The sequence below is a fragment of the Bombina bombina genome, chromosome 2 (genome assembly GCF_027579735.1).
Source record: "Bombina bombina isolate aBomBom1 chromosome 2, aBomBom1.pri, whole genome shotgun sequence".
NCBI lineage: Eukaryota > Metazoa > Chordata > Amphibia > Anura > Bombinatoridae > Bombina > Bombina bombina.
The window spans coordinates 207,057,170-207,080,702 of record NC_069500.1 but is presented as its reverse complement, the minus strand read 5'-3'; the positions used below and the strand labels follow the sequence as shown (position 1 = coordinate 207,080,702).

The window sequence follows — 23,533 nt, the reverse complement described above, 5'->3', positions numbered from 1 at the left end:
TGAGAGTATATCATTGATCTGAATAAAGGAGGTAGGAGATGAACAGAGAACCTATGAAATAGATCTCCCGCTAGGAAAACCATTGCATTCAATAGGTGATACTCCCTTCACATCCCTCTAACATTCACTGTACTCCAAGGAAATCGGGCTTCAAAATGCTGAGAAGCGCATATCAACGTAGAAATCTTAGCACAAACTTACTTCACCACCTCTATAGGAGGCAACGTTTGTAAAAACGTAATTGTGGGTGTGGTGAGGGGTGTATTTATAGGCATTTTGATGTTTGGGAAACTGGTAGGATTGTATATCCCATACGTCACTAGCTCATGGACTCTTGCCAATTACATGAAAGAAATCCCAATCTGACTGAAAAAAACATTGATGGAAGTTACGCAGCCACCCTCTCATACCATCAGCAGATTCTTTTCAGCATATAATTAATAGGATACACTTTTTTTGTCATTGCTACACAACACAATACAAGTCCTATGTGCTATACCACATGAAATCTATAGAATTATATTTTGGGCTGAGATGAAATGTGTCCACAAATAAAGCACTGCATGCTAATTATCTAAAGAATCATTCCTAAAACAGTGAAATAAATACATTGAAAATAAAATAAATACATTTAAATATTCTATTTATACAAGTTAAAAAATATTTTTTTTATTATAACATTTCTTAGGGCTTTCCAATGTCTTTGTAAAAAGTCAGTTAGTCAGCATTGGTAAAACAAAACAAAAAATCAAAAGTCCCTGTTTAAAATGTTTTTTGAGTAGATTTTACATTTTCATTGTGTATTAAAATTACAATTTCAGCAAAATATGTTGTTGCAATCAAAAAGTTACAAGCATCTGAAAACCATATTTTATAATAAAACCTGTATTAGATACCAAAGTTGTTAAATGGATACAAAACAGTGCTCATTTAGTACAAACAAATATGTTAAATAAAGTAAACATAAAAAGAACAGATTGTGTGTAAAAAATAAATAATCGGCAAATAACTTACTTAGGCCTAGATTTGGAGTTCGGCGGTAAAAGGGCTGTTAACGCTCCGCGGGCTTTTTTCTGGCCGCACCATAAATTTAACTCTGGTATCGAGAGTTAAAACAAATGCTGCGTTAGGCTCCAAAAAAGGAGCGTAGAGCATTTTTACCGCAAAAGCAACTCTCGATACCAGAGTTGCTTACGGACGCGGCCGGCCTCAAAAACGTGCTCGTGCACGATTCTCCCATAGGAAACAATGGGACTGTTTGAGCTGAAAAAAAACCTAACACCTGCAAAAAAGCAGCGTTCAGCTCCTAACGCAGCCCCATTGATTCCTATGGGGAAACACTTCCTACGTCTGCACCTAACACCCTAACATGTACCCCGAGTCTAAACACCCCTAATCTTACACTTATTAACCCCTAATCTGCCGCCCCCGCTATCGCTGACCCCTGCATATTTTTTTTAACCCCTAATCTGCCGCTCCGTAAACCGCCGCAACCTACGTTATCCCTATGTACCCCTAATCTGCTGCCCTAACATCGCCGACCCCTATATTATATTTATTAACCCCTAATCTGCCCCCCACAACGTCGCCGACACCTACCTACACTTATTAACCCCTAATCTGCCGAGCGGACCTGAGCGCTACTATAATAAAGTTATTAACCCCTAATCCGCCTCACTAACCCTATCATAAATAGTATTAACCCCTAATCTGCCCTCCCTAACATCGCCGACACCTACCTTCAATTATTAACCCCTAAACTTCCGATCGGAGCTCACCACTATTCTAATAAATGTATTAACCCCTAAAGCTAAGTCTAACCCTAACACTAACACCCCCCTAAGTTAAATATAATTTACATCTAACGAAATTAATTAACTCTTATTAAATAACTTATTCCTATTTAAAGCTAAATACTTACCTGTAAAATAAATCCTAATATAGCTACAATATAAATTATAATTATATTATAGCTATTTTAGGATTAATATTTATTTTACAGGCAACTTTGTAATTATTTTAACCAGGTACAATAGCTATTAAATAGTTATTAACTATTTAATAGTTACCTAGTTAAAATAATAACAAATTTACCTGTAAAATAAATCCTAACCTAAGTTATAATTAAACCTAACACTACCCTATCAATAAAATAATTAAATAAACTACCTACAATTACCTACAATTAACCTAACACTACACTATCAATAAATAAATTAAACACAATTGCTACAAATAAATACAATTAAATAAACTAGCTAAAGTACAAAAAATAAAAAAGAACTAAGTTACAGAAAATAAAAAAATATTTACAAACATAAGAAAAATATTACAACAATTTTAAACTAATTACACCTACTCTAAGCCCCCTAATAAAATAACAAAGCCCCCCAAAATAAAAAATTCCCTACCCTATTCTAAATTAAAAAAGTTACAAGCTCTTTTACCTTACCAGCCCTGAACAGGGCCCTTTGCGGGGCATGCCCCAAGAATTTCAGCTCTTTTGCCTGTAAAAGAATAAATACAATACCCCCCCCCCCAACATTACAACCCACCACCCACATACCCCTAATCTAACCCAAACCCCCCTTAAATAAACCTAACACTAAGCCCCTGAAGATCTTCCTACCTTGTCTTCACCATCCAGGTATCACCGATCCGTCCTGGCTCCAAGATCTTCATCCAACCCAAGCGGGGGTTGGCGATCCATAATCCGGTCCAGAAGAGGCTCCAAAGTCTTCCTCCTATCCGGCAAGAAGAGGACATCCGGACCGGCAAACATCTTCTCCAAGCGGCATCTTCGATCTTCTTCCATCCTGTGCGGAGCGGGTCCATCTTGAAGCAGGCGACGCGGATCCATCCTCTTCTTCCGATGTCTCCCGACTAATGACGGTTCCTTTAAGGGACGTCATCCAAGATGGCGTCCCTCGAATTCCGATTGGCTGATAGGATTCTATCAGCCAATCGGAATTAAGGTAGGAATTTTCTGATTGGCTGATGGAATCAGCCAATCAGAATCAAGTTCAATCCGATTGGCCGATCCCATCAGCCAATCAGATTGAGCTCGCATTCTATTGGCTGATCGGAACAGCCAATAGAATGCGAGCTCAATCTGATTGGCTGATTGGATCAGCCAATCGGATTGAACTTGATTCTGATTGGCTGATTCCATCAGCCAATCAGAAAATTCCTACCTTAATTCCGATTGGCTGATAGAATCCTATCAGCCAATCGGAATTCGAGGGACGCCATCTTGGATGACGTCCCTTAAAGGAACCGTCATTAGTCGGGAGACATCGGAAGAAGAGGATGGATCCGCGTCGCCTGCTTCAAGATGGACCCGCTCCGCACCGGATGGAAGAAGATCGAAGATGCCGCTTGGAGAAGATGTTTGCCGGTCCGGATGTCCTCTTCTTGCCGGATAGGAGGAAGACTTTGGAGCCTCTTCTGGACCGGATTATGGATCGCCAACCCCCGCTTGGGTTGGATGAAGATCTTGGAGCCAGGACGGATCGGTGATACCTGGATGGTGAAGACAAGGTAGGAAGATCTTCAGGGGCTTAGTGTTAGGTTTATTTAAGGGGGGTTTGGGTTAGATTAGGGGTATGTGGGTGGTGGGTTGTAATGTTGGGGGGGGGGGTATTGTATTTATTCTTTTACAGGCAAAAGAGCTGAAATTCTTGGGGCATGCCCCGCAAAGGGCCCTGTTCAGGGCTGGTAAGGTAAAAGAGCTTGTAACTTTTTTAATTTAGAATAGGGTAGGGAATTTTTTATTTTGGGGGGCTTTGTTATTTTATTAGGGGGCTTAGAGTAGGTGTAATTAGTTTAAAATTGTTGTAATATTTTTCTTATGTTTGTAAATATTTTTTTATTTTCTGTAACTTAGTTCTTTTTTATTTTTTGTACTTTAGCAAGTTTATTTAATTGTATTTATTTGTAGAAATTGTATTTAATTAATTTATTGATAGTGTAGTGTTAGGTTAATTGTAGGTAGTTTATTTAATTATTTTATTGATAGGGTAGTGTTAGGTTTAATTATAACTTAGGTTAGGATTTATTTTACAGGTAAATTTGTTATTATTTTAACTAGGTAACTATTAAATAGTTCTTAACTATTTAATAGCTATTGTACCTGGTTAAAATAATTACAAAGTTGCCTGTAAAATAAATATTAATCCTAAAATAGCTATAATATAATTATAATTTATATTGTAGCTATATTAGGATTTATTTTACAGGTAAGTATTTAGCTTTAAATAGGAATAATTTATTTAATAAGAGTTAATTAATTTCGTTAGATAAAAATTATATTTAACTTAGGGGGGTGTTAGTGTTAGGGTTAGACTTAGCTTTAGGGGTTAATCCATTTATTAGAATAGTGGTGAGCTCCGATCGGAAGTTTAGAGGTTAATAATTGAAGGTAGGTGTCGGCGATGTTAGGGAGGGCAGATTAGGGGTTAATACTATTTATGATCGGGTTAGTGAGGCGGATTAGGGGTTAATAACTTTATTATAGTAGCGCTCAGGTCCGCTCGGCAGATTAGGGGTTAATAAGTGTAGGCAGGCGTCGGCGACGTTGAGGGGGGCAGATTAGGGGTTAATAAATATAATATAGGGGTCGGCGGTGTTAGGGGCAGCAGATTAGGGGTACATAGGGATAACGTAGGTGGCGGCGATTTGCGGTCGGAAGATTAGGGGTTAATTATTGTAAGTAGCTGGCGGCGACGTTGTGGGGGGCAGGTTAGGGGTGAATAAATATAATACAGGGGTCGGCGGGGTTAGGGGCAGCAGATTAGGGGTACATAAGTATAACGTAGGTGGCGGTCGGCAGATTAGGGGTTAAAAATTTTAATCGAGTGGCGGCGGTGTGGGGGGAGCTCGGTTTAGGGGTACATAGGTAGTTTATGGGTGTTAGTGTACTTTAGGGTACAGTAGTTAAGAGCTTTATAAACCGGTGTTAGCCAGAAAGCTCTTAACTCCTGCTATTTTCAGGCGGCTGGAATCTTGTCGTTAGAGCTCTAACGCTCACTGCAGAAACGACTCTAAATACCAGCGTTAGAAAGATCCCATTGAAAAGATAGGCTACGCAAATGGCGTAGGGGGATCTGCGGTATGGAAAAGTCGCGGCTGAAAAGTGAGCGTTAGACCCTTTAATCACTGACTCCAAATACCAGCGGGCGCCCAAAACCAGCGTTAGGAGCCTCTAACGCTGGTTTTGACGGCTACCGCCGAACTCTAAATCTAGGCCTTACTTTCTAGCAAAATGAGCAATTAGAACTCTCATTGTAGCCACTGCCCTCGGGGAGATAAGAGAGCAGACATGTTTAGAACTTAACTTGCATCCTGCCTATTCTGAGCAAGGGCAATACAGATTAACTGTTTCTCTTGCATTCACTAAACACTAAGCCAGCTCAAGTCCCTTTAGAAGACTAATGACATCAAGCCTTCCTGTAAAGACCCCAGCCCCCTTGCACGGCTGTGACAGGAAGTAATGGACACTGTACAAATTAAGTTAAAAAAAAAAGAAAAAAACTAAATAAAAGATAAAATCCTTCTAAAATGACGAATAATACATATTGCAATGATTTCTATTAAGTATAACACAAGAACAATGAAACCGACTGTTTTATATCCTTTTAAAGTCTATCTAAATCTAGCCAAATAGTACTACACACTTTCAAATCATTCTATAGCACACACAGAACACTGATAATCATTACAATTGCATTTTATGCTCAAAGCCTTTAAATATCTATTAATCTTACCATTTTCTTTGTTTTCATCTTCTTCAAGAAAAAAAGCCATATGGTAGTTTCCAACATTCTTTGCATAGATCTTTTCCAGTTCACACAATGGAGGATAATGTGTGACAAACAGAGTTAATGATGTGACCTAGTAAAAAACAAATATGGAGGTGATAAAAACCTCTTTATATTATTTATAAATTATTATTTTTTCCATGTTATTTTTATTTAAGGTTTACAATTTGTGTAGACTATACAAGATAAGTGATGCAAGGTACAGGATGCATACATCAAAATCACAGCAATTATATTAAAAGTGAAGTCTAAATTCCTCTATAGAAAACATCAATAGTATAAAAACCTAATTTTCCTATTTTGTCTAGAAACATGTATTTCACACAAGACAACTTTTAGAGCTCCAGAGCATTAAGATAAAGTGTAACAGAAGGAAACTGAAAAATAAAAGACCACTCTTGGGTCTCACATATTCGATAGAATATAAATGAGAATCCGATAACACAAATATAAACACTTCTTTAACTGAAACAAATATGGGTCACTTTTGAACCATGCATTCAATATAGCTAGAATGGTAGGGATAAACACATAGTATTAGGGAGGCCACTCTAGGGCCAAAGGATTGTAGTTGTCTAACATGTAGGCTTAAATAAAGATCAGAATTGCAGCAAATATATGAAAGGCTGTAACTTTGATAAAAGTCTCTAGAGCCAAACTAGAAAGCGATAGTTAGCGCTCCACTTGTAATCTGGCCTAGAATCTCTAACTTATCCAGCTTTAAGGTATCCTCATAAAATAAGTGCACACAGAGAGAAGCGCACTTACAGGAACGAACAACCAGCTCAATACCATTGTTAGCCTGTTCTATGGTGATTCACCACCTGGGTGCAGCTTCTTTTCGCACAGTAATGCTTTTCACAGAGTAGAACTTTCCTGTAGTATATCAGTCTGATCACGCCTATTATGGTAGACCAGCGCCAAAATACCAGGCAATTCCTCTCAAGGAACACAGCAACCCCAGACAATCGTTTCGGCCTCCATTGGGCCTCGTCAGTGAGGTGTATCCATATTCCTCTAAGCACACTGAGCAAGGAGTCCACGTCTCAATTCCCCTTTTTCCCATAGGGAGACTAAATACATAAATAGAGAAGCGCACTTACAGGAACAAACAACCAGCTCAATACCATTATTAGCTTGTTCTATAGCGATTTACCACCTGGGTACAGCTCCTTTTCGCCCAGTAATGCTTTTCACAGAGTAGAACTTTCCTGTAGTATATCAGTCTGATCCCGCCTATTACGGTCAGTCCAGCGCCGAAATACCAGGCAATTCCTCTCAGAACATAAAATAAGGGATTACATTACTGAACAAAAGGTAACATAAACAAAATGTAAAATGAGAAAAGCTCAATAATAATTTATATGCATAGCCAGATTGATATCTATCTATCTATCTTATCTATCTATAGTATCTATCGTATCTATCTATCTATATATATATATATATATATATATATTTTAAAATCCACAAGTATCTGCACTCTCACTGCCAGGTAGTCAGCGACCAGGGTGCTTAGTCTGGATTAAATTTCAATAAAAGCACATAAATACTGCACTCACTGGATTTGTGATAAAGTAATCAATTTATTTTTAAAGGGACAGTCTAGGCCAAAATAAACTTTTATGATTCAGATAGAGCATGTAATTTTAAACAATTTTCCAATTTACTTTTATCACCAATTTTGCTTTGTTCTCTTGGTATTCTTAGTTGAAAGCTTAACCTGGGAGGTTCATATGCTAATTTCTTAGACCTTGAAGACCACCTCTTTTCAGAATGCATTTTAACAGTTTTTCACCACTAGAGGGTGTTAGTTCACGTATTTCATATAGATAACACTGTGCTCGTGCACGTGAAATAATCTGTGAGCAGGCACTGATTGGTTAAACTGCAAGTCTGTCAAAAGAACTGAAATAAAGGGGTAGTTTGCAGAGGCTTAGATACAAGATAATCACAGAGGTTAAAAGTATATTAATATAACTGTGTTGGTTATGCAAAACTGGGGAATGGGCAATAAAGGGATTATCTATCTTTTAAAACAATAAAAATTCTGGTGTAGACTGTCCCTTTAAATCATAGTGACATTTCGGGGTCCATAAACCCCTTCCAACATGGTGAAAAACAAACGCCTAGATTACGAGTTTTGCATTAAGGTAAAAAAGCAGAGTTAACAGGTCCTAACGCTGCTTTTTTACGCCCATTGGTATTACGAGTCTTGCAGGTATAGGTGTACCGCACACTTTTTTGGCCTTACCGCAAATAAACTTATGTAAATTTCGTAACAGCTTTTTTCTATGGGACTTCCATAGCGCCGGTATTACGAGATTGCCTGGGAGGCCAAAAAGTGAGCGGTACACCCTCTACCGCCAAGATTCCTAACGCATTTTAAAGTCAGTAGTTATGAGTTTTACGCTACAAAGCTGTAGCATAAAACTCATAACTAAAGTGCTAAAAAGTACACTAACACCCATAAACTACCTATTAACCCCAAAACTGAGGCCCTCCCACATCGCAAACACTAAAAGAAAATTATTAACCCCTAATCTGCCGCTCCAGACATCGCCGCCACCTACATTATACTTATTAACCCCTAATCTGCTGCCCCCAACATCGCCGCCCCCTACCTACATTTATTAACCCCTAATCTGCTGCCCCCAACGTCGCCGCCACTATTCTAAATTTACTAACTCTTTAAACCTAAGTCTAACCCTAACACCCTCTAACTTAAATATAATTTAAATAACTCTAAATAAAATTAATATCATTAACTAAATTATTCCTATTTAAAACTAAATAATTATCTATCAAATAAACCCTAAGCTAGCTACAATATAACTAATAGTTACATTGTAGTTAGCTTAGGGTTTATTTTTATTTTACAGGCAAGTTTGCATTTATTTAAACTAGGTAGAATAGTTACTAAATAGTTATTAACTATTTAATAACTACCTAGCTAAAATAAATACAAATTTACCTGTAAAATAAAACCTAACCTAAGTTACACTTACAACTAACATTACAATTAAATAACTTACCTAAATGAAATACAATTAAATAAATCAAATACAATTATCAAAATTATAAAAACAAACAAACACTAAATTACAGAAAATAAAAAACAAATTACAAGATCTTTAAATGAATTACACCTAATCTAATAGCCCTATCAAAATAAAAAAAGCCCACCCAAAATAAAAAAAAACCCTAGCCTAAACTAAAGTACCAATAGCCCTTAAAAGGGCCTTTTGCAGGGCATTGCCCCCAAGAAATCAGCTCTTTTACCTGTAAAAAAAAAATACACACACCCCCCCCATCAGTAAAACCCCCCCACCCACACAACCAACCCCCCAAATAAAACCCTAACTAAAAAAACCTAAGCTCCCCATTGCCCTGAAAAGGGCATTTGGATGGGCATTGCCCTTGAAAGGGCATTTAGCTCTATTGCTGCCCAAAGCCCTAACCTAAAAATAAAACCCACCCAATACACCCTTAAAAAATCCTAACACTAACCCCCTGAAGATCCACTTACCGGGAGAAGTCTTCACCCAAGCGGCAACATGTCTTCAACGAAGCCGGTAGAAGTGGTCCTCCAGACAGGCAGAAGTCAGCCAATGGGATTGAACTTCAATCCTATTGGCTGATTGCATTAGCCAATAGGATTTTTTCAACCTTAATTCCGATTTTTTTCAACCTTAAATCACCTCACCACCCCCCCCCCCCACACACGGAGAGCGATCATCAAGTCACAGATGACCCACTTAACTAGGAACAACTCGGAGGAGGACAACAAAGTAGTACAGCTCCAAATGATGTCCAAGAAATTCCAACAGCGGGGAAACAGACCACAGATGATCAATAAAGTCATAGATTTGAGATAATGGAACAGAACAATAAAGAGCATAACCAGACTGACCGCAGATTAGTCTTTTCAACAACATATAACATTGATAAGCATGAGCTGGCAAGGGCCATGTGCTGCAGATGGCAAATCCTCCAAACAGATCCAACTCTATCATTTAAGAAAATTGACCCCCCCATAATGGGATACAGAAGGGAGAGAAACATTAGAGACTTGATGATGCTTACTGACCCCAGTCACTGCTACAGCAAGGAGAAATGGCTGAAAACAACCAAGATTGGATGCTTTCACTGCAGTGGATGCACCACCTGCAGTGGCATGACCGCATGCAGCTACTTTAGACACCCACACACAAACCAGAGGTTTGAGATCAGGCACTTTCTTACGTGCACATCAACTTTTGTTATCTACCTGCTGAGCTGCTGCTGTGGTTTGTTTTACGTGGATAAAACCACTGACGATGACAGGAAGTGCATGGAAAATCACCAGGCAGTCATTAGGATAGCACTGAAAAATGGGGAAAGCGAACAGCCAGTAGCAAGACATTTCCTTACAACAGGGCACAAGGTCTCGGAAATGAGGTTTATTCTCATAGACCATGTCCCACCTCTCAAAATAGGGGGTGATAGGGACAATGCACTTCGTAAATTGGAAGCCAGATGGACACACAGGCTCGGTTCACTACAGCCAAATGGTCTAAATATGTCAATAGACTGGCACTGCTTTCTTTAAATCTGCTTACACCACCCCAGGATGGCCATTCACCGCTAAGGTGTCGGTGAGGCATGACCATATATAATGAGAACCACTCTAATATCTCCCAGTTATATGGGGATAGGGAAATGGTGGGTTGGTTTGAGATGGATTAGTTAGCACCCTAGGCCAGTAGACATTATGACCATAATAAAAAGGGTGATACCGAATATGACCAGTACCAAGGGGAGTACTCTGTTGGGCTTCCATGCCAGATGTGTAACAATTTCCATATCTCATGCTTTCTCCGTATGATAATGCAGAATTACTTGATTGCCCTTTGTAAGCTCAGGACCAAAGAATGCATAGTGAGGTCATTTGACATGGGTAACTCTAAAATACCTGACACAAGGCACTGAGAACCAGAACTGTCTAACTGGAATGTTTGTAATGAAAGAATATGCCATATGACTAATATGAGGGACACCTTGATTGTCACTTAAAAGGGCATGACCAATGACCTACTATAGAAGTCATACCCCAGGTACTTATGGATACCAGACACAAGGCTAACCATGAAACATATACCATATACCATGTAAGTCATATTAAGAATAATTCTTACAGCATCTTTTTTTGTCCTCTTTTGCGAGAATCATACATATACATCTGTTGCTAAACACTCATTTAGTGACAGGCCTAAGACAGAGGTATACGACAGGCCTAACTAGTTTTATAACCCATACTTTACTATAAACACTGTATTTACTTGATATTAATATTTAAATACAGTAAATAAAAGCTAATTATTACAAATAAAGACAAACTTAATTTAATGTAACAGTTTTATTATGCATTTTTATTTTAAATAGTGTTACAGTAAATACAGTAAAAGTGAATTACTGTAATACAAATACTGTAAAGACAAACAACTTAATGTAACAGTTTTATTATGCATTTTTATTTTAAATGCTGTTACAGTAAATTCAAGCAAATTAAGACAAATAAAGATAAACTTAACTTTATGTAACACAGTTTAACAGTACTGTATAATGCATTTTTAGTTAAAATGCTGTTACAGTAAATAAAAGCAAATTAAGACAAATACTGTAAAGATAAATTTAACTTAATGTGGATGTAGACGGTTTTGGATCAACATCAGTAGATGATGCTGTACTGGCATGCAGCTTTATAAAAAAAATGAACTTCAGTAGCTCTCTGCCAAGACACTTTTTTCACCTCACACCCATCGTCATCAATTTATTCCTCCTATACAACATTAATTTTTCCACGATTCATAACAGCTTCTATGATGTCTCCTGTATTTAGTGTATAAGTTATTGGGATAGCTTCATCCACAACAAGCCAAGTCGTGAAGTTCTTGAGAAAAAATTATTGTAAAAATTGTAAAACATTTTTAAATTTTGAATCACTCCTTGATCCATTGGTTGGATCAGACTTGTAACATTAGCTGGAAGATAATTTACAAAAAAGGTTGCCATTAACAAGCTCTTCAGCAGGAGGTTGTGCGTGACAGTTATCTAGAAGCAACAGAACTTTACTATCCTCTGGTATTCCTTTGTTTAGTACATTTTATTTAACACTGGGAACAAACAAAGTATTAAACCACTTCTTAAAAATGTCTGCATTCATCCAACTTTTACTTTGTGCATGATAATCTACAGGGATGTTAGTTATGCCTTTAAAGCACCTTGGTTTACCAAATTTACCAATCACACAAAAACATAATTTATGTAAGAACTTACCTGATAAATTAATTTCATATTAGCAAGAGTCCATGAGCTAGTGACAAATGGGATATACAATCCTACCAGGAGGGGCAAAGTTTCCCAAACCTCAAAATGCCTATAAAACACCCCTCACCACACCCACAATTCAGTTTAACAAATGGCCAAGTAGTAGGGTGATAAAATAAGGAGTAAAAAAGCATACAAAAAGAGGAACTGGAAATATAATTGTGGTTTTATACAAAAATCATAACCACCATAAAACGGGTGGGCCTCATGGACTCTTGCCAATATGAAAGAAATGAATTTATCAGGTAAGTTCTTACATAAATTATGTTTTCTTTCATGTAATTGGCAAGAGTCCATGAGCTAGTGACGTATGGGATAGAAATACAAAAGATTTTGAAGACCACAGAAAAGTCACTAGATAGGGAGGGATCAAATAAAAACAGCTATTTCCGCTGAAAAAAATTAAATCCACACAAAAAATAAGTCTCTCTCATAAATTTCACATAAATTAGAAAAAAAATATTTAAATCATAAGCAGAAGAATCAAACTGAGACCGCTGCCTGAAGAACTTTTCTACCAAAGACTGCTTCAGAAGAATTAAATACATCAAAATGGTAAAATGTAGTAAATGTATGCAAAGAAGAACAAGTTTCTGCTTTGCAAATCTAATCAACCGAAGCTTCATTATTAAAAGCCCAAGAAGTGGCGATTGATCTAGTAGAATGAGCTGTAATTCTCTGAGGCGGAGATTGCCCCGCCTCCAAATAAGCCTTGTGAATCAAAAGTTTTAACCAAGATGCCAAAGAAGTCTTCCTGAAATCTTTAGTAGCTTCGACATATTTCAAAGCTCTTACAATATCCAAAGAATGTAAAGATCTTTCAAGAGTATTCTTAGTATTAGGACACAAGAAGGAACAACAATTTCCCTACTAATGTTGTTAGAATTTACAACCTTAGGAAGAAATTTAAACAAAGTCCGCAAAACAGCCATATCGTGATGGAAAATCAGAAAAGGAGACTCACAAGAGAGAGCAGACAAATCAGAAACTCTTCTAGCTGAAGAGATAGCCAAAAGGAACAACACTTTCCAAGAAAGTAGTTTAATATCCAAATAATGCATAGGCTCAAAAGGAGGAGCCTGCAAAGCCTTCAAAACCAAATTAAAGGGACACTGAACCCAATTTTTTTCTATCGTGATTCAGATAGAGCATGCAATTTTAAGCAACTTTCTAATTTACTCCTATTATCAAATTATTTTCATTCTCTTGGTATCTTTATTTGAAAAGCAAGAATGTAAGTTTAGATGCCGGCCTATTTTTGGTGAACACACTTTTTTGTTCTTGCTGATTGTTGGGTAAATTCACCTACCAATAAACAAGTGCTTTCCATGGTACTGAACCAAAAAAATAGCTTAGATGCCTTATTTTTCAAAGAAAGAAAGCAAGAGAACGAAGAAAAATTGATAATAGGAGTAAATTAGAAAGTTGTTTAAAATTGCATGCTCTATCTGAATCACAAAAGAAAAAATTTGGGTTCAGTGTCCCTTTAAGACTACAAGGAGGAGAGATTGATTTAATAACAGGCTTGATACGAACCAAAGCCTGAACAAAACAGTGAATATGAGGAAGCTTAGCAATCTTTCTATGAAATAAAACAGAAAGATCAGAGATTTGTCCCTTCAAAGTACTTGCAGACAAACCTTTATCCAAACCATCCAGAAGAAACTGTAAAATTTTAGGAATTCTAAAAGAATGCCAAGAGAATTTATGAGAAGAACACCATGAAATATAGGTTTTCCAAACCCGATAATAAATCTTCCATGAAACATACTTATGAGCCTGTAGCATTGTATTAATCAGAGAAACCTCTATGACTAAGCACTAAGCATTCATTTTCCACACCTTCAAATTTAGAGATTTAAGATCCTGATGGAAAAACGGCCCTTGAGACAGCAGATCTGGTCTTAAAGGAAGTGGCCAAGGTTGGCAACTTGACATCCGGACAAGATCCGCAAACCAAAATTTGTGAGGCCATGCTGGTGCTATCAGAAACACATGCGATTGTTCCATTATGATCTTGGAGATCACTCCCCTGGATGTAAAGACTGACAACTGAGATAATACGCTTCCCAATTGTCTACACCTGGGAAAGGTATCACAGAAATTAGACAGGAGTTGGATTCCGCCCAAGAAAGTATCCAAGATACTTCTTTCATCGCTAAAGGACTGCGCGTTCCAACCTGATAATTGACATATGCCACAGTTGTGATATTGTCTGTCTGAAAACGAATGAATGATTCTCTCTTTAATAGAGGCCAAGCCTGGAGAGCCCTGAAAATAGCACAGAGTTCTAAAATATTGATTGGTTACCTCGCCTCTTGAGGATTCCAAACTCCTTGTGCTGTCAGAGACCCCAAACAGCTCCCCAACCTGTGAGACTTGCATCTGTTGAAATCACAGTCCAGGAAGGACGAACAAAAGAGGCCCCTTGAATGATCCGATGATGGTCTAACCACCAAGTCAGAGAGAGTTGAGTGTTGGGATTTAACAATATCAATTGTGATATCAGAGTATAATCCCTACACCATTGATTCAGCATGCAAATCTGCAGACGTCTCATATGAAAATGAGCAAAGGGGATTGCGTCAGATGCTGCAGTCATAAGACCTAAAATTCCATGCACATAGCCACTGAAGGGAATGATCGAGACTGAAGGTTTAAAATGGTTGAAACCAACTTCAAATGTCTCTTGTCTGTTAAAGACAGAGTCATGGACACTGAATCTATTTGGAAACCTAAAAAGGTGACCCTTGTCTGAGGAATCAAGAAACTCTTTGGTAAATTGATCCTCCAACCATGTCTTTGAAGAAACAACACAAGTTGATTTGTGTGAGATTCTGCTAAATGAAAAAATTGAGCCAGTACCAAGATATCATCCAAATAAGGAAATACCGCAATACCCTGCTCTCTGATTACAGATAGAAGGGCACCAAGAACCTTCAAAAAGATTATTGGAGCTGTTGCTAGGCCAAATGGAAGAGCAACAAATTGGTAATGCTTGCCTAGAAAAGAGAATCTCAGAAACGATAGTGGTCTGGATGAATCGGAATGTGAAGATATGCATCCTGTAAGTCTATTGAGGACATGCAATGACCTTGCTGAACAAAAGGCAGAATAATCCTTATAGTCACCATCTTGAAAGTTGGGACCCTTACAAATTGATTCAAAAACTTCAGATCCAGAACTGGTCTGAATTAATTTTCCTTCTTTGGGATAATGAATAGATTTGAATAAAAACCCAGACCCTTTTCCAGAAGTGGAACTGGTACAATTACTCCTGAAAGCTCCAGATCTGAAACACACTTCAGAAAGGCCTGAGCTTTCACAGGATTTGTTAGAACGTGAGAGAGAAAAAATTCTTCTCACAGGAGGTCTTATTCTGAAACCTATTCGATACCCCTGAGTGACAATATTCTGAATCCAATGATTCTGAATGGAACCTATCCAAACATATTGAAATAATTTCAATCTGCCCCCCCCACCAATAGAACTGGATTGCGGGCCACCCCTTTATGCAGTCTTGGGGGATGGCTTTGGTTTATTCAAACTCAAAGATGGCTTCCAATTGGAGCCAGAGTCCTAAGGGGATGGAGTGGTTTTCTGTTCTCTATTCTGACAAAAGGAACGAAAATGATTAGAAGCTTTAGATTTACCCTTAGACTCCCTTCCCCCCAGTAATAGTGGAAATAATAGAATCCAACTGGGAACCAAATAAATTATTACCCTGAAATGATAGAGATAGCAACCTAGATTTAGATACCATGTCAGCATTGCAAGATTTGAGCCATAAAGCTCTTCTAGCTAAAATAGCCAAGTACATAGATTTAACATCAATCTTGATGATATCAAAAATAGCATCACAGATATAAATGATTAGCATGCTGAAGCAAACGAACAATGCAAGGCATTGCTAGCAGGTCTGAGAATATAGCCAGAATGTAAATAAGCTTTCCTTAGATAAGATTCAATTTTCCTATTTTTGTACCTTTGAATCCTTCCCTAAATAAAGAAAAGATTTGGAAGCTTATACTGTGGACGTCTTTGTTTATTGGATGTACTTTGGAGCTAGTAGTGAGCTCCTGTCTGCATTTGCATTGCTTGAAGATATTGCTGGTTCCCTACATTGGATTGAGATAATTTTTCATATCAACAGGGATATCATGTACTTTAAATGTTGAGGGAACAACAGATACTGTACTAGCACTAATAGAAACCTTTTCTGCATGCAAAAGCTTATCATGACAACTGTTAAATACTACAGCTGAAGATATAATCTCCACTAGCTTACAACAGATACACTTAGCTTTGGTAGAACTGTGTTCAGGCAGCATGGTTCCTACAGCAGCTTCTGATACAGGATCAGATTGAGACATATTGTAAAATGTAAAATGTAAAAGAAAAAAATAACATTTAAACAAAATATATTATTTCCACATATAGCAGTTTCAAGAATGGGGAAAAAATGCAAATGCTAAAATTTGCAAAAAAGCAAATAGCATAGCCCTCTGAGCATAAAACTAAATTTTTTGGCGCCAAGTATGACGCACGACGCAAAAGGAAGTTGAAAAACCTGGCGTCAACTAAGACGCAGGAAATGATGAACTTGCGTCATTATAGACGCACATTCGCGCCAAAAAATTATCGCGCCAAGAATGATGCAATAAATAACAGCATTTTGCGCCCTCGCGATCCTAATTTGCCCGCAAGTTTTTATAAGAAAAAACAAGTCAAATTGGAAAAAAGACTATACCCCAGGTAAGCAAACTTCCTAAAACATGATTCCCATAATGAAACTGCCAGACTGCAAAGGGAAATATACATAGACTTGACTCATGGCAAATATAAGTAAATACGTATATTTAAAACTTTATAAAGCACCGACCATAGCTGAGAGTGTCTTAAATAATGATACATACTTACTGAAAGACACCCATCCACATATAGCAGATAGCCAAACCAGTACTGAAAACTATCAGCAGAGGTAATGGTATAAGAGTATATCATCAATCTGAAAAGGGAGGTGGGAGATGAATCCCTACCACCAATAACAGAGAACCCTTGAACAGATTTTCCGTGAGAAAAAACATAAAAAATCAATAGGCGATACTTCACATCCCTCTGACAAACTGTGCTCTGAGAGGAACTGGGCTTCAGAATGATTAGAAGCGCTTATCATAGAAGAAATCATAGAAATCAAGCACAAACTTACTTTACCACCTCCATAGGAGGCAAAGTTTGTAAAACTGAATTGTGGTTGTGGTGAGGGGTGTATTTATAGGCATTTTGAGGTTTGGGAAACTTTGCCCCTCCTGGTAGGATTGTATATCCCATACGTCACTAGCTCATGGACTCTTGCCAATTACTTGAAAGAAACTTTATTTTATGATTTCCCAATGCATTTGCACAAACGTGCACAGTGATACACTCTTTATTTAGCTTGAACCAGTGAGCTACCTTCTCATTACTACCAGCCAAAGTAGAATTAGGCAGACTTTTACACATTAAACCAGTCACATCTGCATTATAAATCTGCTCTGGGGTTAGGCCATTTTCTGCAACCAATTTGCTAAACTCAACAGGAAATTAAGCTCCAGCTTCAAAATCAGCTGATTTCTGCTCACCTGACAAGTCCAACTTACGGATGCCATGACAAACCTTGTATCAGGTAAGCCAGCCACTTGAAAAGGAACACTTGCCTTCAATATTCATTCTCTCATGAAATTCTCTCACTTTTTCCTGCAACATGGGTCCAGAAATACAACCACCCTCAGACCTTTTCAGTGAAAACCATTCATACAGGGACTGGTCAAGCACTTCCATTCTTGGTAGGAGAGGAGAAAAACGGCAGGCACTCACTCCCAAACTTGTGCTAAAAACTTCAAAATGTATTTGTCAGCTTTAAAAACAGAATTTATGCTTACCTGATAAATTACTTTCTCCAACGGTGTGTCCGGTCCACGGCGTCATCCTTACTTGTGGGATATTCTCTTCCCCAACAGGAAATGGCAAAGAGTCCCAGCAAAGCTGGTCACATGATCCCTCATAGGCTCCGCCCACCCCAGTCATTCGACTGACGGACAGGAGGAAATATATATAGGAGAAACCATATGATACCGTGGTGACTAGTTAGAGAAAATAATTCATCAGACCTGATTAAAAAACCAGGGCGGGCCGTGGACCGGACACACCATTGGAGAAAGTAATTTATCAGGTAAGCATAAATTCTGTTTTCTCCAACATTGGTGTGTCCGGTCCACGGCGTCATCCTTACTTGTGGGAACCAATACCAAAGCTTTAGGACACGGATGAAGGGAGGGAGCAAATCAGGTCACCTAAACGTAAGGCACCACAGCTTGCAAAACCTTTCTCCCAAAAATAGCCTCCGAAGAAGCAAAAGTATCAAATTTGTAAAATTTGGCAAAAGTGTGCAGTGAAGACCAAGTCGCTGCCTTACATATCTGGTCAACAGAAGCCTCGTTCTTGAATGCCCATGTGGAAGCCACAGCCCTAGTGGAGTGAGCTGTGATTCTTTCAGGAGGCTGCCGTCCGGCAGTCTCATAAGCCAATCGGAAAATGTTTTTAAGCCAAAAGGAAAGAGAGGTAGAAGTCGCTTTTTGACCTCTCCATTTACCAGAATAAACAACAAACAAGGAAGATGTTTGTCTGAAATCTTTAGTAGCCTCTAAATAGAATTTTAGAGCACGGACTACATCCAAATTGTGTAACAAACGTTCCTTCTTTGAAACTGGATTCGGACACAAAGAAGGTACAACTATCTCCTGGTTAATATTTTTGTTAGAAACAACTTTAGGAAGAAAACCAGGCTTAGTACGCAAAACCACCTTATCTGCATGGAACACCAGATAAGGAGGAGAACACTGCAGAGCAGATAACTCTGAAACTCTTCTAGCAGAAGAGATTGCAACCAAAAACAAAACTTTCCAAGATAGTAACTTAATATCTACGGAATGTAAGGGTTCAAACGGAACCCCTTGAAGAACTGAAAGAACTAGATTTAAACTCCAGGGAGGAGTCAAAGGTCTGTAAACAGGCTTGATCCTAACCAGAGCCTGAACAAATGCTTGAACATCTGGCATAGCTGCCAGTCGTTTGTGTAGTAAGACAGATAAAGCAGAAATCTGTCCCTTTAGAGAACTTGCAGATAATCCTTTCTCCAAACCTTCTTGTAGAAAGGATAGAATCTTAGGAATCTTTATCTTGTTCCATGGCAATCCTTTGGATTCACACCAACAGATATATTTTTTCCATATTTTATGGTAAATTTTTCTAGTTACAGGCTTTCTAGCCTGAATCAGAGTATCTATTACAGAATCTGAAAACCCACGCTTTGATAAAATCAAGCGTTCAATCTCCAAGCCGTCAGCTGGAGGGAAACCAGATTCGGATGTTCGAATGGACCTTGAACAAGAAGGTCCTGTCTCAAAGGTAGCTTCCATGGTGGAGCCAATGACATATTCACCAGGTCTGCATACCAAGTCCTGCGTGGCCACGCAGGAGCTATCAAGATCACCGAAGCCCTCTCCTGATTGATCCTGGCTACCAGCCTGGGAATGAGAGGAAACGGTGGGAATACATAAGCTAGGTTGAAGGTCCAAGGGGCTACTAGTGCATCTACTAGAGTCGCCTTGGGATCCCTGGATCTGGATCCGTAGCAAGGAACCTTGAAGTTCTGACGAGACGCCATCAGATCCATGTCTGGAATGCCCCATAATTGAGTTATTTGGGCAAAGATTTCCGGATGGAGTTCCCACTCCCCCGGATGGAATGTCTGACGACTCAGAAAATCCGCTTCCCAATTTTCCACTCCTGGGATGTGGATCGCAGACAAGTGGCAGGAGTGATCCTCCGCCCATTGAATTATTTTGGTCACTTCTTCCATCGCCAGGGAACTCCTTGTTCCCCCCTGATGATTGATATATGCAACAGTCGTCATGTTGTCTGATTGAAACCTTACGAATTTGGCCTTTGCTAGTTGAGGCCAAGCTTTGAGAGCATTGAATATCGCTCTCAGTTCCAGAATGTTTATCGGGAGAAGAGATTCTTCCCGAGACCATAGACCCTGAGCTTTCAGGGGTTCCCAGACCGCGCCCCAGCCCACCAGGCTGGCGTCGGTCGTGACAATGACCCACTCTGGTCTGCGGAAGCTCATTCCCTGTGACAGATTGTCCAGGGTCAGCCACCAACGGAGTGAATCTCTGGTCTTTTGATCTACTTGAATCGTCGGAGACAAGTCTGTATAATCCCCATTCCACTGTCTGAGCATGCACAGTTGTAATGGTCTTAGATGAATTCGTGCAAAAGGAACTATGTCCATTGTTGCAACCATCAATCCTATTACTTCCATGCACTGCGCTATGGAAGGACGAAGAACAGAATGAAGTACTTGACAAGAGCTTAGAATTTTTGATTTTCTGACCTCCGTCAGAAAAATCCTCATTTCTAAGGAATCTATTATTGTTCCCAAGAAGGGAACTCTTGTTGACGGGGACAGAGAACTTTTTTCTTTGTTCACCTTCCATCCGTGAGATCTGAGAAAGGCTAGGACGATGTCCGTATGAGCCTTTGCTTTTGACAGAGACGACGCTTGAATCAGGATGTCGTCCAAGTAAGGTACTACTGCAATGCCCCTCGGTCTTAGAACCGCTAGAAGGGACCCTAGTACCTTTGTGAAAATCCTTGGAGCAGTGGCTAATCCGAATGGAAGTGCCACAAACTGGTAATGCTTGTCCAGAAAAGCGAACCTTAGGAACTGATGATGTTCCTTGTGGATAGGAATATGTAGGTACGCATCCTTTAAATCCACGGTAGTCATAAATTGATTTTCCTGGATAGTAGGTAGGATCGTTCGAATAGTTTCCATTTTGAACGATGGTACCCTGAGAAATTTGTTTAGGATCTTGAGATCCAAAATTGGTCTGAATGTTCCCTCTTTTTTGGGAACTATGAACAGGTTGGAATAAAAACCCATCCCTTGTTCTCTTATTGGAACTGGATGAATCACTCCCATCTTTAACAGGTCTTCTACACAATGTAAGAATGCCTGTCTTTTTATTTGGTTTGAAGATAATTGAGACCTGTGGAACCTTCCCCTTGGGGGTAGTTCCTTGAATTCCAGGAGATAACCTTGAGAAACTATTTCTAGCGCCCAAGGATCCTGAACATCTCTTGCCCAAGCCTGAGCAAAGAGAGAAAGTCTGCCCCCCACCAGATCCGGTCCCGGATCGGGGGCTATCCCTTCATGCTGTTTTGGTAGCAGTGGTAGGCTTCTTGGCCTGCTTACCCTTGTTCCAGCCTTGCATTGGTTTCCAGGCTGGTTTGGGTTGTGAAGTATTACCCTCTTGCTTAGAGGATGTAGAATTAGAGGCTGGTCCATTTCTGCGAAAGGGACGAAAATTAGGCTTATTTTTAGCCTTAAAAGATCTATCCTGTGGGAGGGCGTGGCCCTTTCCCCCAGTGATGTCTGAAATAATCTCTTTCAAATCAGGTCCAAATAATGTTTTACCTTTGAAAGGAATGTTAAGCAATTTTGTCTTGGAAGACACATCCGCTGACCAAGACTTTAGCCAAAGCGCTCTGCGCGCCACGATAGCAAACCCTGAATTTTTCGCCGCTAATCTAGCTAATTGCAAAGCGGCATCTAAAACAAAAGAGTTAGCCAATTTAAGTGCTTGAACTCCGTCCATAACCTCCTCATACGAAGATTCTTTATTGAGTGATTTTTCTAGTTCCTCGAACCAGAAACACGCTGCCGTAGTGACAGGAACAATGCATGAAATTGGTTGTAGAAGGTAACCTTGCTGTACAAAAATCTTTTTAAGCAAACCCTCTAATTTCTTATCCATAGGATCTTTGAAAGCACAACTATCTTCGATAGGAATAGTAGTGCGTTTGTTTAGAGTAGAAACCGCAATGTGAAAAAGTGAAGTTAAGCGCTCAAAGCACGGGTATATCTAAGAGATGTGTATTTAAATAAAGGGACCAGTGTCCAGTATGTAATCAACGAAAAAATATATTCATCAAAGTATTTATATGTAATAATATATAGAAAGGAATATATATATATGTACCAGAACAGAGACAGAGGCGTAAATATCGTTCAAATGGAAAATTTCCAAAGGCAATTTATAAAACAGAGGTGTCAAGATGTCTAAAATGATACAAAATGATACAATGTAAAACAAAAGGGACGTCTCCCTTAATAAATGTATAGATACATAAAATAAGCATAAAAGAACAATAAGAAAAAGTACTTGCGCTTTAGCGAAAAATGTACTGATATCCCAAGATATTGACTTGCCAAGTGACAAGAAAGTAACTGTCCAGTTGTAGGCTTAAATTGCCTGTATATGGTGGTTGGCGTTACTGGATGAGAGAAAAAGGGCGCCTTTTTGTGTAAAGGTGACGTGACGTCACGTTTTAAAATGGTAGGTGATGTTGCCGTGGCAACCCCTATTCCTAAATCTGTAAGGAAATCCTGGGGGATCTAAAGATAATCTTTGCGTTCACGAAAGATGATAGCTTTGTTGTCGTGAGGAGAGCAGGATCTTGAAATTTAGAAATGGGTCTTTGCGGTCGCTAGTAGCGACTAGTTGATCCTTTGTTGAAGGACTTGGCGGTCGCAAACAGCGACTAGGAGATCCTTCCAGTTGAAGATAAGGTGGTCGTTAGTAACGACTTGAGGATCTTTTAAGAAGTGTAGGTTGGTCTTTGCGGTCGCCGGTAGCGACTGGTTTATCCTTTGTTGAAGAACTTGGCGGTCGCAAGTAGCGACTAAGGAATTCTTTGGTTTAGGATGAGGTGGTCGTTAGTAACGACTCGCGGATCTTTTAGGATAAGTAAGATGGTCTTTGCGGTCGCTGGTAGCGACTGGGTTATCCTTTGTTGAGGAACTTGGCGGTCGCAAGGAGCGACTAGGAAATTCTTAGGAGACAGTCGGTTTTGTGGTCGCTAGTAGCGACTAGGAGTTTCTTTGTAGCAAGGTTGGTGCCAAACGGCACAGCAGTTGGTGGAGTTAGTTGTCAGTTGGTGCCAGCATGCACATAGAAATTCAAATGGAAAGTCCGAGCTGCAGTGCACAGGAAGTAAATGGGAGGGGAAGAGTAGAGTAGAAACCGCCCCCTCGACCTTGGGGACTGTCTGCCATAAGTCCTTTCTGGGGTCGACTATAGGAAATAATTTCTTAAATATAGGGGGGGGAACAAAAGGTATGCCGGGCCTTTCCCACTCTTTATTTACTATGTCCGCCACCCGCTTGGGTATAGGAAAAGCGTCGGGGGGCACCGGAACCTCTAGGAACTTGTCCATCTTACATAATTTCTCTGGAA

At 39.2% G+C, this 23,533-nt stretch overlaps 1 protein-coding gene across 1 annotated transcript in view; it reads right to left on the bottom strand.

Annotated features, from left to right (window-relative positions):
• Window positions 1-23,533, bottom strand: part of MSH3 (mutS homolog 3) — a 756,380-nt gene that overhangs the window by 111,260 nt on the left and 621,587 nt on the right. The window contains exon 25 of the mRNA XM_053699713.1: window positions 5,766-5,892. Coding sequence (XP_053555688.1) covers window positions 5,766-5,892 — 127 coding nt within the window. The remainder of the gene's footprint in view (window positions 1-5,765; window positions 5,893-23,533) is intronic.